General features: G+C 38.3%; 1 protein-coding gene across 1 annotated transcript in view; it reads left to right on the plus strand.

Annotated features, from left to right (window-relative positions):
- Positions 1-7,780: 7,780 nt before the first annotated feature.
- Positions 7,781-18,154, plus strand: part of LOC124021408 (protein sidekick-1-like) — a gene marked incomplete at its 5' end in the record, with an annotated part of 86,297 nt that continues 75,923 nt past the window's right edge. Inside the window, 3 exons of the mRNA XM_046336599.1 lie at positions 7,781-7,941; positions 15,410-15,516; positions 15,975-16,122. Coding sequence (XP_046192555.1) covers positions 7,781-7,941; positions 15,410-15,516; positions 15,975-16,122 — 416 coding nt within the window. The remainder of the gene's footprint in view (positions 7,942-15,409; positions 15,517-15,974; positions 16,123-18,154) is intronic.

Genomic DNA, 18,154 nt, shown 5'->3' on the forward strand with positions numbered 1-18,154 from the left:
CCCCAAGACAAAACACACCACAATACAAAAACCCCATGCCACACCCTGGTCTGACCCAAACATGAAGATAAACACAAAATACTTCGACCAGGGCGTGACACCACTGTGACTGACCCAAACTTTAGCAAAGCTATCTATCAACACTATCAACACTATCTATCAACACTATCAACACTATCAACACTATCTATCAACACTATCTATCAGCACTATCTATCAACACTATCTATCAACACTATCTATCAGCACTATCTATCAGCACTATCTATCAGCACTATCTATCAGCACTATCTATCAACACTATCTATCAACACTATCTATCAACACTATCAACACTATCTATCAACACTATCTATCAACACTATCTATCAACACTATCAACACTATCTATCAACACTATCTATCAACACTATCAACACTATCTATCAACACTATCAACACTATCTATCAACACTATCAACACTATCTATCAACACTATCTATCAACACTATCTATCAACACTATCTATCAACACTATCAACACTATCTATCAACACTATCTATCAACACTATCAACACTATCTATCAGCACTATCTATCAGCACTATCTATCAACACTATCTATCAGCACTATCTATCAACACTATCTATCAACACTATCTATCAACACTATCCATCAACACTATCAACACTATCTATCAACACTATCAACACTATCAACACTATCTATCAACACTATCAACACTATCTATCAACAATATCTATCAACACTATCTATCAACACTATCTATCAACACTATCTATCAACACTATCTATCAACACTATCTATCAACACTATCAATACTATCTATCAGCACTATCTATCAACACTATCTATCAGCACTATCTATCAACACTATCAACACTATCTATCAACACTATCTATCAGCACTATCTCTCAACACTATCTATCAACACTATCTATCAACACTATCTATCAACACTATCTATCAACACTATCTATCAACACTATCAACACTATCTATCAACACTATCTATCAGCACTATCTATCAACACTATCAACACTATCAACACTATCTATCAACACTATCTATCAACACTATCTATCAACACTATCTATCAACACTATCAACACTATCTATCAGCACTATCTATCAGCACTATCTATCAACACTATCTATCAGCACTATCTATCAGCACTATCTATCAACACTATCTATCAACACTATCTATCAACACTATCTATCAACACTATCTATCAACACTATCAACACTATCTATCAACACTATCTATCAACACTATCTATCAACACTATCTATCAACACTATCAACACTATCAACACTATCAATCAACACTATCTATCAACATTATCTATCAACACTATCTATCAGCACTATCTATCAACACTATCTATCAACACTATCTATCAACACTATCAACACTATCTATCAACACTATCTATCAGCACTATCTATCAACACTATCTATCAACACTATCAACACTATCTATCAACATTATCTATCAACACTATCTATCAGCACTATCTATCAACACTATCTATCAACACTATCTATCAACACTATCAACACTATCTATCAGCACTATCTATCAACACTATCTATCAACACTATCTATCAGCACTATCTATCAACACTATCTATCAGCACTATCTATCAACACTATCTATCAACACTATCTATCAACACAATCTATCAACACTATCTATCAACACTATCTATCAACACTATCTATCAACACTATCTATCAACACTATCTATCAACACTATCTATCAACACTATCTATCAACACTATCTATCAGCACTATCTATCAACACTATCTATCAGCACTATCTATCAACACTATCTATCAACACTATCTATCAACACTATCTATCAACACTATCTATCAACACTATCAATCAACACTATCTATCAACACTATCTATCAACAATATCTATCAACACTATCTATCAACACTATCTATCAACACTATCTATCAGCACTATCTATCAGCACTATCTATCAGCACTATCAGCACTATCTATCAACACTATCTATCAGCACTATCTATCAACACTATCAGCACTATCTATCAACACTATCTATCAGCACTATCTATCAGCACTATCTATCAGCACTATCTATCAGCACTATCTATCAGCACTATCTATCAACACTATCAGCACTATCTATCAACACTATCTATTAGCACTATCAACACTATCAACACTATCTATCAGCACTATCTATCAACACTATCTATCAGCACTATCTATCAGCACTATCTATCAACACTATCTATCAGCACTATCTATCAACACTATCTATCAGCACTATCTATCAGCACTATCTATCAACACTATCTATCAGCACTATCTATCAACACTATCTATCAACACTATCTATCAGCACTATCTATCAACACTATCTATCAACACTATCTATCAGCACTATCTATCAACACTATCTATCAACACTATCTATCAACACTATCTATCAGCACTATCTATCAACATTATCTATCAGCACTATCTATCAACACTATATATCAACACTATCTATCAACACTATCTATCAGCACTATCTATCAACACTATCTATCAACACTATCTATCAACACTATCAACACTATCTATCAACACTATCTATCAGCACTATCTATCAACACTATCTATCAGCACTATCTATCAGCACTATCTATCAACACTATCTATCAACACTATCTATCAACACTATCTATCAACACTATCTATCAGCACTATCTATCAACACTATCTATCAACACTATCTATCAGCACTATCTATCAACACTATCTATCAACACTATCTATCAGCACTATCTATCAACACTATCTATCAACACTATCTATCAACACTATCTATCAACACTATCTATCAACACTATCTATCAGCACTATCTATCAACACTATCTATCAGCACTATCTATCAACACTATCTATCAACACTATCTATCAACACTATCTATCAACACTATCTATCAACACTATCAATCAACACTATCTATCAACACTATCTATCAACAATATCTATCAACACTATCTATCAACACTATCTATCAACACTATCTATCAACACTATCTATCAGCACTATCTATCAGCACTATCAGCACTATCTATCAACAATATCTATCAGCACTATCTATCAACACTATCAGCACTATCTATCAACACTATCTATCAGCACTATCTATCAGCACTATCTATCAGCACTATCTATCAGCACTATCTATCAGCACTATCTATCAACACTATCAGCACTATCTATCAACACTATCTATCAGCACTATCAACACTATCAACACTATCTATCAGCACTATCTATCAACACTATCTATCAGCACTATCTATCAGCACTATCTATCAACACTATCTATCAGCACTATCTATCAGCACTATCTATCAGCACTATCTATCAACACTATCTATCAGCACTATCTATCAGCACTATCTATCAACACTATCTATCAGCACTATCTATCAACACTATCTATCAACACTATCTATCAGCACTATCTATCAACACTATCTATCAACACTATCTATCAGCACTATCTATCAACACTATCTATCAACACTATCTATCAACACTATCTATCAGCACTATCTATCAACATTATCTATCAGCACTATCTATCAACACTATATATCAACACTATCTATCAACATTATCTATCAACACTATCAACACTATCTATCAGCACTATCTATCAGCACTATCTATCAACACTATCTATCAACACTATCTATCAGCACTATCTATCAACACTATCTATCAGCACTATCAACACTATCTATCAACACTATCTATCAACACTATCAACACTATCTATCAACACTATCTATCAACACTATCTATCAACACTATCAACACTATCTATCAACACTATCAACACTATCTATCAACACTATCAACACTATCTATCAACACTATCAACACTATCTATCAACATTATCTATCAACACTATCAACACTATCTATCAACACTATCTATCAGCACTATCTATCAACACTATCTATCAACACTATCTATCAACACTATCTATCAACACTATCTATCAACACTATCTATCAGCACTATCTATCAACACTATCTATCAGCACTATCTATCAGCACTATCTATCAACACTATCTATCAACACTATCTATCAACACTATCTATCAACACTATCTATCAACACTATCTATCAACACACTATATATCAACACTATCTATCAACACTATCAACACTATCTATCAACACTATCAACACTATCTATCAACACTATCTATCAGCACTATCTATCAACATTATCTATCAACACTATCTATCAACACTATCTATCAACATTATCTATCAGCACTATATATCAACACTATATATCAACACTATCAACACTATCTATCAGCACTATCTATCAACACTATCTATCAACACTATCTATCAACACTATATATCAACACTATATATCAACACTATCTATCAGCACTATCTATCAACACTATCTATCAACACTATCTATCAGCACTATCTATCAACACTATCAACACTATCTATCAACACTATCTATCAACACTATCTATCAACACTATCTATCAGCACTATCTATCAACACTATCTATCAGCACTATCTATCAACACTATCTATCAACACTATCTATCAGCACTATCTATCAACACTATCTATCAACACTATCTATCAGCACTATCTATCAACACTATCTATCAACACTATCTATCAACACTATCTATCAGCACTATCTATCAACATTATCTATCAGCACTATCTATCAACACTATATATCAACACTATCTATCAACATTATCTATCAACACTATCAACACTATCTATCAGCACTATCTATCAGCACTATCTATCAACACTATCTATCAACACTATCTATCAGCACTATCTATCAACACTATCTATCAGCACTATCAACACTATCTATCAACACTATCTATCAACACTATCAACACTATCTATCAACACTATCTATCAACACTATCTATCAACACTATCAACACTATCTATCAACACTATCAACACTATCTATCAACACTATCAACACTATCTATCAACACTATCAACACTATCTATCAACATTATCTATCAACACTATCAACACTATCTATCAACACTATCTATCAGCACTATCTATCAACACTATCTATCAACACTATCTATCAACACTATCTATCAACACTATCTATCAACACTATCTATCAGCACTATCTATCAACACTATCTATCAGCACTATCTATCAGCACTATCTATCAACACTATCTATCAACACTATCTATCAACACTATCTATCAACACTATCTATCAACACTATCTATCAACACACTATATATCAACACTATCTATCAACACTATCAACACTATCTATCAACACTATCAACACTATCTATCAACACTATCTATCAGCACTATCTATCAACATTATCTATCAACACTATCTATCAACACTATCTATCAACATTATCTATCAGCACTATATATCAACACTATATATCAACACTATCAACACTATCTATCAGCACTATCTATCAACACTATCTATCAACACTATCTATCAACACTATATATCAACACTATATATCAACACTATCTATCAGCACTATCTATCAACACTATCTATCAACACTATCTATCAGCACTATCTATCAACACTATCAACACTATCTATCAACACTATCTATCAACACTATCTATCAACACTATCTATCAGCACTATCTATCAGCACTATCTATCAACACTATCAACACTATCAACACTATCAACACTATCAACACTATCTATCAACACTATCTATCAACACTATCTATCAGCACTATCAACACTATCTATCAGGCTTTGATGCTTGTGTTTGCTGCACCTTGTGGTATGATATGAATCTGATGTCCAAGAGGACCTCAACGTTCTCAACGTTCTCTAGGGGGAACTTGCTGAAAGGCCAAGCGTTCTCTAGGGGGAACTTGCTGAAAGGCCAAGCGTTCTCTAGGGGGAACTTGCTGAAAGGCCAAGCGTTCTCTAGGGGGAACTTGCTGAAAGGCCAAGCGTTCTCTAGGGGAACTTGCTGAAAGGCCAAGCGTTCTCTAGGGGAACTTGCTGAAAGGCCAAGCGTTCTCTAGGGGAACTTGCTGAAAGGCCAAGCGTTCTCTAGGGGGAACTTGCTGAAAGGCCAAGCGTTCTCTAGGGGGAACTTGCTGAAAGGCCAAGCGTTCTCTAGGGGGAACTTGCTGAAAGGCCAAGCGTTCTCTAGGGGGAACTTGCTGAAAGGCCAAGCGTTCTCTAGGGGGAACTTGCTGAAAGGCCAAGCGTTCTCTAGGGGTACTTGCTGAAAGGCCAAGCGTTCTCTAGGGGAACTTGCTGAAAGGCCAAGCGTTCTCTAGGGGAACTTGCTGAAAGGCCAAGCGTTCTCTAGGGGGAACTTGCTGAAAGGCCAAGCGTTCTCTAGGGGGAACTTGCTGAAAGGCCAAGCGTTCTCTAGGGGGAACTTGCTGAAAGGCCAAGCGTTCTCTAGGGGGAACTTGCTGAAAGGCCAAGCGTTCTCTAGGGGGAACTTGCTGAAAGGCCAAGCGTTCTCTAGGGGAACTTGCTGAAAGGCCAAGCGTTCTCTAGGGGAACTTGCTGAAAGGCCAAGCGTTCTCTAGGGGAACTTGCTGAAAGGCCAAGCGTTCTCTAGGGGAACTTGCTGAAAGGCCAAGCGTTCTCTAGGGGGAACTTGCTGAAAGGCCAAGCGCTTCTAGTGTTAACCTGTTTGGAATAGGGGCAGTATTCTCACGTCCAGATGAAAAGCCCAAAGTAAACTGCCCGCTACTCAGGCCCAGAAGCTAGGATATGCATATAATTGGTAGATTTGGATATAAAACACTTCAAATTTTCTAAAACTGTTAAAATAATCTGTGAGTATAACATTACTTATTTATTACCTAAAGTTGGATTAGAAAAGTTGTTTGAAGTGTTCGGACAGCATTTCCAGGTATCGTATTAGATATTTTGTAGTCATGCTGGACGAGTTGGAACCAGTGTTTTTTTTTTAGAATCAAACGCTCCAAATAAATGGACATTTTGGAGAAGATCTACAGGCATGAATTATATCGTTATTTCTGACTGTCGTGTCGCACCTCCCGGGTTGAAAATGATTTGCATTTGTATGACGCTGTCCTTGGTTTGCTTTCGCCATAAAGCTTCTTTTCCAATCTGACACGACGGCTGGATTAAAACACGTTAAGCGAAGATCTACAGGCATGAATTATATCGTTATTTCTGACTGTCGTGTCGCACCTCCCGGGTTGAAAATGATTTGCATTTGTATGACGCTGTCCTTGGTTTGCTTTCGCCATAAAGCTTCTATTCCAATCTGACACGGCGGCTGGATTAAAACACGTTAAGCTTTATTTTGATGTATTGCACTTGTGATTTCATGAAAAGTAAAACATTTATAGTAATTTCATTTGAATTTCGCGCTCCGCAGTTTCACCGGATGTTGTCGAAACGTTTCGAGTAGATGTGTGTGTAGATGAGTGAGATATATATATATATTTTTAAATGAAGACATTTTTATTTTAGGGTGTAACACAACAAAATGTGGAAAAAGGTGCTTTCTGAAGACACTGTACATATAACCTGTTTCATGTCCATGTTTTGACTTATGAATGATTATAATTTATTATAAATGATTATACATTATTATTATAAATGATTCTAAATTCAAGTTGAATTAAATCTGTATTCTCTCCTCTTCTCTCCTCCCGTCTCCCCTCCTCCCCCTCTTCTCCTCTAGATGTAGCTCCATATTTCCGTGTGTCTCCGGGCCAGGTCCAGACCCATCTAGAGGGTAACAGGCTGGTACTGACCTGTCTGGCTGAAGGCTCCTGGCCTCTACAGTACCGATGGATCCTCAACAACACAGATATCACACACTTCTCTCCACTATACACGTAAATATACCTTAAATATACATTATATAATGTACCTCTCTTTTTATATATACCTTATATAATATACTGTACCTATCTACCTCCTTCTCTCCACTATACACGTAAATATACCTTAAATATACCTTATATAATGTACCTCTCTCTTTATATATACCTTATATAATATACTGTACCTCTCTACCTGCTTCGCTCCACAACAGATGTAGATATACCTATATATAATATACCTTATATAATATACTGTACCTCTCTACCTGCTTCTCTCCACTGTACACGGAAATACACCTTAAATATATATACATCTCTCTCTAAATATACCTATATATAATATACCTCTCTCTATAGATATACCTATATATAATATACCTCTATCTATAGAGATACCTATATATAATATACCTATATATAATATACCTCTCTATAGATATACCTATTTATAATATACCTATATATAATATACCTCTCTCTATAGATATACCTATATATAATATACCTATACATAATATACCTATACATAATATACCTATATATAATATACCTATATATAATATACCTCTCTATAGATATACCTATTTATAATATACCTATATATAATATACCTATATATAATATACCTATACATAATATACCTATATATAATATACCTATATATAATAAACCTCTCTATAGATATACCTATATATAATATACCTATATATAATATACCTATACATAATATACCTATATATAATATACCTATATATAATAAACCTCTCTATAGATATACCTATATATAATATACCTATATATAATATACCTATATATAATATACCTATACATAATATACCTATATATAATATACCTATATATAATATACCTCTCTCTATAGATATACCTATATATAATATACCTATATATAATAAACCTCTCTATAGATGTACCTATATATAATATACCTATACATAATATACCTATATATAATATACCTATATATAATATACCTCTCTATAGATGTACCTATATATAATGTACCTATATATAATATACCTATATATAATATACCTATATATAATGTACCTATATATAATATACCTATATACAATATACCTATATATAATATACCTATATATATAATATACCTATATATAATATACCTCTCTCTTTATATATACCTTATATAATATACTGTACCTCTCTACCTGCTTCGCTCCACTACAGATGTAGATATACCTATATATAATATACCTTATATAATATACTGTACCTCTCTACCTGCTTCTCTCCACTGTACACGGAAATATACCTTAAATATATATACATCTCTCTCTAAATATACCTATATATAATATACCTCTCTCTATAGATATACCTATATATAATATATACCAATACATAATATACCTATATATAATATACCTATACATAATATACCTATATATAATATACGTACATAATATACCTATACATAATATACCTATATATAATATACCTATACATAATATACCTATACATAATATACCTATATATAATATACCTATATATAATATACCTATACATAATATACCTATATATAATATACCTATACATAATATACCTATACATAATATACCTATATATAATATACCTATACATAATATACCTATACATAATATACCTATATATAATATACCTATACATAATATACCTATATACAATACACCTCTCTCTATAGATGTACCTATATATAATATACCTATACATAATATACCTATATATAATATACCTATACATAATATACCTATATACAATACACCTGTCTCTATAGATATACCTATACATAATATACCTATACATAATATACCTATACATAATATACCTATATATAATATACCTATATATAATATACGTACATAATATACCTATACATAATATACCTATACATAATATACCTATACATAATATACCTATACATAATATACCTATATATAATATACCTATACATAATATACCTATATACAATACACCTCTCTCTTTATATATACCTATATATAATATACCTCTATCTATAGAGATACCTATATACAATACACCTCTCTCTCCCCGTCAATGTCTTTTTCATACTTTATTTTCCTAACTTGAGAAACCTGAGGGCAACTTTTATCTGATGTCTGTGGTAGTGTGTATATCAGCAGTCAGCACCCACCCTGTTCTCTCCATCCTCTTCCCCTCTCTCCCCAGAGGGGTCTGCATGATCTATCAGATAATAATACATAGATGAAGATATTTCTCTATATATATAATGTGTTGTGGATTGTATAATATATATATATATATATATATATGTGTGTGAACACTCTCCTGTCTGTCTCAGCTCTCACACACTCTGAGCTTTTATCTCTTTCCCCGTGGAGTGTTGACATGAGACAAGACGATGTGTTAAAAGGCCAAGGAGGACAGGAGGCAGACGCAGGGCAATAACTGCTGCTAGAATAAAGTCTGAGTCAAACACAATTACAGACACACTCCTGTCTGCACTCACACATACAGACAGACACACACCACTGCAAACTCAAAGACTAACTCTTCAACTCCAGCGAGGTCTGGGTGTTGTTGACTAGGCTTCCCTCTCTCATTTACACCACTGCAAACTCAAAGACTAACTCTTCAACTCCAGCGAGGTCTGGGTGTTGTTGACTAGGCTTCCCTCTCTCATTTACACCACTGCAAACTCAAAGACTAAACTCTTCAACTCCAGCGAGGTCTGGGTGTTGTTGACTAGGCTTCCCTCTCTCATTTACACCACTGCAAACTCAAAGACTAAACTCTTCAACTCCAGCGAGGTCTGGGTGTTGTTGACTAGGCTTCCCTCTCTCATTTACACCACTGCAAACTCAAAGACTAACTCTTCAACTCCAGCGAGGTCTGGGTGTTGTTGACTAGGCTTCCCTCTCTCATTTACACCACTGCAAACTCAAAGACTAACTCTTCAACTCCAGCGAGGTCTGGGTGTTGTTGACTAGGCTTCCCTCTCTCATTTACACCACTGCAAACTCAAAGACTAAACTCTTCAACTCCAGCGAGGTCTGGGTGTTGTTGACTAGGCTTCCCTCTCTCATTTACACCACTGCAAACTCAAAGACTAACTCTTCAACTCCAGCGAGGTCTGGGTGTTGTTGACTAGGCTTCCCTCTCTCATTTACACCACTGCAAACTCAAAGACTAAACTCTTCAACTCCAGCGAGGTCTGGGTGTTGTTGACTAGGCTTCCCTCTCTCATTTACACCACTGCAAACTCAAAGACTAACTCTTCAACTCCAGCGAGGTCTGGGTGTTGTTGACTAGGCTTCCCTCTCTCATTTACACCATTGCAAACTCAAAGACTAACTCTTCAACTCCAGCGAGGTCTGGGTGTTGTTGACTAGGCTTCCCTCTCTCATTTACACCACTGCAAACTCAAAGACTAACTCTTCAACTCCAGCGAGGTCTGGGTGTTGTTGACTAGGCTTCCCTCTCTCATTTACACCACTGCAAACTCAAAGACTAAACTCTTCAACTCCAGCGAGGTCTGGGTGTTGTTGACTAGGCTTCCCTCTCTCATTTACACCATTGCAAACTCAAAGACTAACTCTTCAACTCCAGCGAGGTCTGGGTGTTGTTGACTAAGCTTCCCTCTCTCATTTACACTACAGGAGGGCTGGGGGTTCGATAGGACCACCACGAGGTCTGGGTGTTGTTGACAATATTAGGATAGAGTTTGTTAGACAATGTTAGAATAGACAATGTTAGAATAGAGTTAGTTTGACAATGTTAGAATAGAGTTAGTTTGACAATGTTAGGATAGAGTTCGTTAGACAATGTTAGAATAGAGTCAGTTTGACAATGTTAGAATATAGTTATTTAGACAATGTTAGAATAGAGTTAGTTAGACAATGTCAGGATATAATTGACAATGTGTGAACGTATGGCCACAACAGCCCATTTCAACAGCAGTGTAATGGTTGTAATGGTTGTAATGGTTGTAATGGTTGTAATGGTTGTAATGATTGTGATGGTTGTAATGGTTGTAATGGTTGTAATGATTGTAATGGTTGTAATGGTTGTAATGATTGTAATGGTTGTAATGGTTGTAATGGTGTAATGGTTGTAATGATTGTAATGGTTGTAATGATTGTAATGGTTGTAATGGTGTAATGGTTGTAATGGTTGTTTCTCTAGTGATGCTCCAGTCTGAAGCTGATACATCACTGTGTCTGTTGTTGACAACATCACAAGGACATGCTGGCTGGAATATTTGGCCGTGTATGTGTGTTTGGCTGTGTGTGCTTGTTGGTGTGTGTGTGTGTGTGTGTGTGTGTGTGTGTGTGTGTGTGTGTGTGTGTGTGTGTGTGTGTGTGTGTGTGTGTGTGTGTGTGTGTGTGTGTGTGTGTGTGTGTGTGTGTGTGTGTGTGTGTGTGTGTGTGTTGTTGTGTGTGTGTGTGTTTGTTGGTGTGTGTGTGTGTTTGTTGGTGTGTGTGTTTGTTGGTGTGTGTGTGTGTGTTTGTTTGTGTGTGTGTGTGTGTGTTTGTTGGTGTGTGTGTGTGTGTTTGTTGGTGTGTGTTTGTTTGTGTGTGTGTGTGTGTTTGTTGGTGTGTGTGTGTGTGTTTGTTGGTGTGTGTGTGTGTTTGTTGGTGTGTGTGTGTTTGTTGGTGTGTGTGTGTTTGTTGGTGTGTGTCTGTGTGTGTTTGTTGGTGTGTGTGTGTTTGTTGGTGTGTGTCTGTGTTTGTTGGTGTGTGTGTGTTTGTTGGTGTGTGTGTGTGTTTGTTGGTGTGTGTGTGTGTTTGTTGGTGTGTGTGTGTTTTGTTGGTGTGTGTGTGTGTGTGTTTGTTGGTGTGTGTGTGTTTGTTGGTGTGTGTGTGTGTGTGTTTGTTGGTGTGTGTGTGTGTGTTTGTTGGTGTGTGTGTGTTTGTTGGTGTGTGTTTTGTGTTTCATCCAGGTTGGGTGTAATGGGGTTTTAATGGGCAACCTGGCATCGGGCAGTAGACATACACACACGTACACACCTCCGCCTCCCCATCTGTCCCTCTTTAGGAGTACAGTTCACACATTCTCTCCTCTTCCTCTCTCCTCTTCCTCTCTTCTCTTTCTCTTTCTCTCTGTGTCTGTCTCCTCCAAGGTCACATCATCCTTCCAGTCTGTTTCGCCCATTTTTCTCTCTCTCTCAATTCAATTCCATTCAATTCAAAGGCTTTATTGGCATGGGAAACATGGTATGTTATCCCAGAGGTAATGACACACTAGTGTTTCACCCAGTCCTCTCTCTCTCTAGGTATGTTATCCCAGAGGTAATGACACACTGTAGTGTTTCACCCAGTCCTCTCTCTCTCTAGGTATGTTATCCCAGAGGTAATGACACACTGTAGTGTTTCACCCAGTCCTCTCTCTCTCTAGGTATGTTATCCCAGAGGTAATGACACTGTAGTGTTTCACCCAGTCCTCTCTCTCTCTAGGTATGTTATCCCAGAGGTAATGACACTGTAGTGTTTCACCCAGTCCTCTCTCTCTCTAGGTATGTTATCCCAGAGGTAATGACACACTGTAGTGTTTCACCCAGTCCTCTCTCTCTCTAGGTATGTTATCCCAGAGGTAATGACACACTGTAGTGTTTCACCCAGTCCTCTCTCTCTCTAGGTATGTTATCCCAGAGGTAATGACACTGTAGTGTTTCACCCAGTCCTCTCTCTCTCTCTGCATGTATGTTATCCCAGAGGTAATGACACTGTAGTGTTTCACCCAGTCCTCTCTCTCTCTAGGTATGTTATCCCAGAGGTAATGACACTGTAGTGTTTCACCCAGTCCTCTCTCTCTAGGTATGTTATCCCAGAGGTAATGACACTGTAGTGTTTCACCCAGTCCTCTCTCTCTAGGTATGTTATCCCAGAGGTAATGACACTGTAGTGTTTCACCCAGTCCTCTCTCTCTAGGTATGTTATCCCAGAGGTAATGACACTGTAGTGTTTCACCCAGTCCTCTCTCTCTCTAGGTATGTTATCCCAGAGGTAATGACACACTGTAGTGTTTCACCCAGTCCTCTCTCTCTCTAGGTATGTTATCCCAGAGGTAATGACACACTGTAGTGTTTCACCCAGTCCTCTCTCTCTCTAGGTATGTTATCCCAGAGGTAATAACACACTGTAGTGTTTCACCCAGTCCTCTCTCTCTCTCTAGGTGTGTTATCCCAGAGGTAATGACACACTGTAGTGTTTCACCCAGTCCTCTCTCTCTCTCTAGGTGTGTTATCCCAGAGGTAATGACACACTGTAGTGTTTCACCCAGTCTTCTCTCTCTCTGCAGGTATGTTATCCCAGAGGTAATGACACTGTAGTGTTTCACCCAGTCCTCTCTCTCCAGGTATGTTATCCCAGAGGTAATGACACTTTAGTGTTTCACCCAGTCCTCTCTCTCTCTCTAGGTATGTTATCCCAGAGGTAATGACACTGTAGTGTTTCACCCAGTCCTCTCTCTCTCTAGGTATGTTATCCCAGAGGTAATGACACTGTAGTGTTTCACCCAGTCCTCTCTCTCTAGGTATGTTATCCCAGAGGTAATGACACTGTAGTGTTTCACCCAGTCCTCTCTCTCTCTCTAGGTATGTTATCCCAGAGGTAATGACACTGTAGTGTTTCACCCAGTCCTCTCTCTCTCTAGGTATGTTATCCCAGAGGTAATGACACTGTAGTGTTTCACCCAGTCCTCTCTCTCTAGGTATGTTATCCCAGAGGTAATGACACTGTAGTGTTTCACCCAGTCCTCTCTCTCTCTAGGTATGTTATCCCAGAGGTAATGACACTGTAGTGTTTCACCCAGTCCTCTCTCTCTCTAGGTATGTTATCCCAGAGGTAATGACACACTGTAGTGTTTCACCCAGTCCTCTCTCTCTCTCTAGGTATGTTATCCCAGAGGTAATGACACTGTAGTGTTTCACCCAGTCCTCTCTCTCTCTAGGTATGTTATCCCAGAGGTAATGACACTGTAGTGTTTCACCCAGTCCTCTCTCTCTAGGTATGTTATCCCAGAGGTAATGACACTGTAGTGTTTCACCCAGTCCTCTCTCTCTCTCTAGGTATGTTATCCCAGAGGTAATGACACTGTAGTGTTTCACCCAGTCCTCTCTCTCTAGGTATGTTATCCCAGAGGTAATGACACTGTAGTGTTTCACCCAGTCCTCTCTCTCTAGGTATGTTATCCCAGAGGTAATGACACTGTAGTGTTTCACCCAGTCCTCTCTCTCTCTAGGTATGTTATCCCAGAGGTAATGACACTGTAGTGTTTCACCCAGTCCTCTCTCTCTAGGTATGTTATCCCAGAGGTAATGACACTGTAGTGTTTCACCCAGTCCTCTCTCTCTCTCTAGGTATGTTATCCCAGAGGTAATGACACTGTAGTGTTTCACCCAGTCCTCTCTCTCTCTAGGTATGTTATCCCAGAGGTAATGACACTGTAGTGTTTCACCCAGTCCTCTCTCTCTCTCTAGGTATGTTATCCCAGAGGTCCAGAGGTCAGATGCTGGGTTGTATCAGTGTGTGGTCAGGAACAGGATGGGAGCCCTGTTACAGAGGAGAGCTGAGGTGCAGGTCGCCTGTAAGTACACACACCTCTCCCTCTCTCTTTATCTCTCTCACTCTTTATCTCTATCTCTTTATCACTCTTTATCTCCCTCCCTTTATCTCTCTCTCTGTGTCTCTCCCTCTCTCCCCATCCCCCTCTCATTATCTCCCTCCCTCTCTCTCCCTCTCTCCCTCACTCTCTCACTCTCCATCTCCCTCTCTCTCTCACTCTCCATCTCCCTCTCTCTCCCTCCCTCTCTCTCCCTCTCCCTCTCCCTCTCTCTCTCTCTCTCTCTCTCTCTCTCTCTCTCTCTCTCTCTCTCTCTCTCTCTCTCTCTCTCTCTCTCTCTCCAACTCCATCTCCCTCTCTCTATCTCTCTGTCTCTCCCTCTCTCTCTCTTTCACTCTCTTTCTCTCCCTAATGTCTCTCCCTCTCTCTCTCTTTCACTCTCTTTCTCTCCCTAATGTCCCTCGTTCTCTCTCTCTCTCCAGTTATGGGTAACTTTTCTGGTGAAGAGCAGCGTCGTACAGTCAGTGTTGGTCGAGCTGCGGTCCTGAACACTCCAACCGTCAGCTGCTTCCCTCGACCGCAGGTCACCTGGTACAGAGACGGTCACAAGATAATCCCCAGCAACAGAGTGTGAGTACCGCTGCTAACCGCAATGTTCTAGTTAATGCTCAAATAATGGTCAACATTTTCTATTCACCATGTTAGTCAGGTTAAAAAACAAATAACTCACTCGGTGAAGAGTCAGAGGTCAACACTTTGTGGTTGGGGTCAAACCTCCTGCATGGAGTGGTTGGGGTCAAACATCCTGCAGAGGTTGGTTGGGGTCAAACCTCCTGCAGGGAGTGGTTGGGGTCAAACCTCCTGCAGAGGTTGGTTGGGGTCAAACCTCCTGCAGGGAGTGGTTGGGGTCAAACCTCCTGCAGGGAGTGGTTGGGGTCAAACCTCCGGCAGGGAGTGGTTGGGGTCAAACCTCCTGCAGGGAGTGGTTGGGGTCAAACCTCCTGCAGAGGTTGAAACACAGTGGATGTAACATATGTTTCTTTGGTCTGTGATTCAGTAACATCTTGTTAGTAGCAGGGGTTTGGGCCATATCCACATTCTAACAGGCCCAAGCCAACATAACTTCATTGCAAGGCTAGACAACCCCGTTCATACAGTTATACTACTATCTCAAAAGGCTACTCACACCAGGAGGGAGTTGATTGTCTCTGCTTTAATCAAGAAGCTAGAGGGAGTTGATGGTCTCTGCTTTAACCAAGAAGCTAGAGGGAGTTGATGGTCTCTGCTTTAATCAAGAAGCTAGAGGGAGTTGATGGTCTCTGCTTTAATCAAGAAGCTAGAGGGAGTTGATGGTCTCTGCTTTAACCAAGAAGCTAGAGGGAGTTGATGGTCTCTGCTTTAATCAAGAAGCTAGAGGGAGTTGATGGTCTCTGCTTTAACCAAGAAGCTAGAGGAAGTTGATGGTCTCTGCTTTAATCAAGAAGCTAGAGGGAGTTGATGGTCTCTGCTTTAACCAAGAAGCTAGAGGAAGTTGATGGTCTCTGCTTTAATCAAGAAGCTAGAGGGAGTTGATGGTCTCTGCTTTAACCAAGAAGCTAGAGGGAGTTTATGGTCTCTGCTTTAATCAAGAAGCTAGAGGGAGTTGATGGTCTCTGCTTTAATCAAGAAGCTGGAGGGAGTTGATTGTCTCTACTTTAACCAAGAAGCTAGAGGGAGTTTATGGTCTCTGCTTTAACCAAGAAGCTAGAGGGAGTTGATGGTCTCTGCTTTAATCAAGAAGCTGGAGGGAGTTGATTGTCTCTACTTTAACCAAGAAGCTAGAGGGAGTTTATGGTCTCTGCTTTAATCAAGAAGCTGGAGGGAGTTGATTGTCTCTACTTTAACCAAGAAGCTAGAGGGAGTTGATGGTCTCTGCTTTAATCAAGAAGCTAGAGGGAGTTGATGGTCTCTGCTTTAATCAAGAAGCTGGAGGGAGTTGATTGTCTCTACTTTAACCAAGAAGCTAGAGGGAGTTTATGGTCTCTGCTTTAAACAAGAAGCTAGAGGGAGTTGTTGTCTCTGCTGTAATCAAGAAGCTAGAGGGAGTTGATGGTCTCTGCTTTAATCAAGAAGCTAGAGGGAGTTGATTGTCTACAAACAAATAACTATGTAGAATTATATAAACCTTCACTCTATCAAAACAAATAACTATGTAGAATTATATTAAACACATCCTTCACTCTATCAAAACAAATAACTAGTGTCGTTCATTTTTATTTTTGCAATAGCATGTATTTATAATGTAAATAATTTATTTATCATTTATTTATCAATAATTTTATTTAGAATTTATTTATATTTTATTTATAAAACATGTTTGCACACCTTGCAGGTTGATATGCATCTGATGTGTCTGCTAAAGGAGATGACCAGCAATGTTCTCTAGTGGGTACTGATATGCTGATAGACCAATGTTCTCTAGTGGGTACTGATATGCTGATAGACCAATGTTCTCTAGTGGGTACTGATATGCTGATAGACCACCAATGTTCTCTAGTGGGTACTGATATGCTGATAGACCAATGTTCTCTAGTGGGTACTGATATGCTGATAGACCAATGTTCTCTAGTGGGTACTGATATGCTGATAGACCAATGTTCTCTAGTGGGTACTGATATGCTGA

This window comes from Oncorhynchus gorbuscha, unplaced genomic scaffold (assembly GCF_021184085.1).
Source record: "Oncorhynchus gorbuscha isolate QuinsamMale2020 ecotype Even-year unplaced genomic scaffold, OgorEven_v1.0 Un_scaffold_1099, whole genome shotgun sequence".
NCBI lineage: Eukaryota > Metazoa > Chordata > Actinopteri > Salmoniformes > Salmonidae > Oncorhynchus > Oncorhynchus gorbuscha.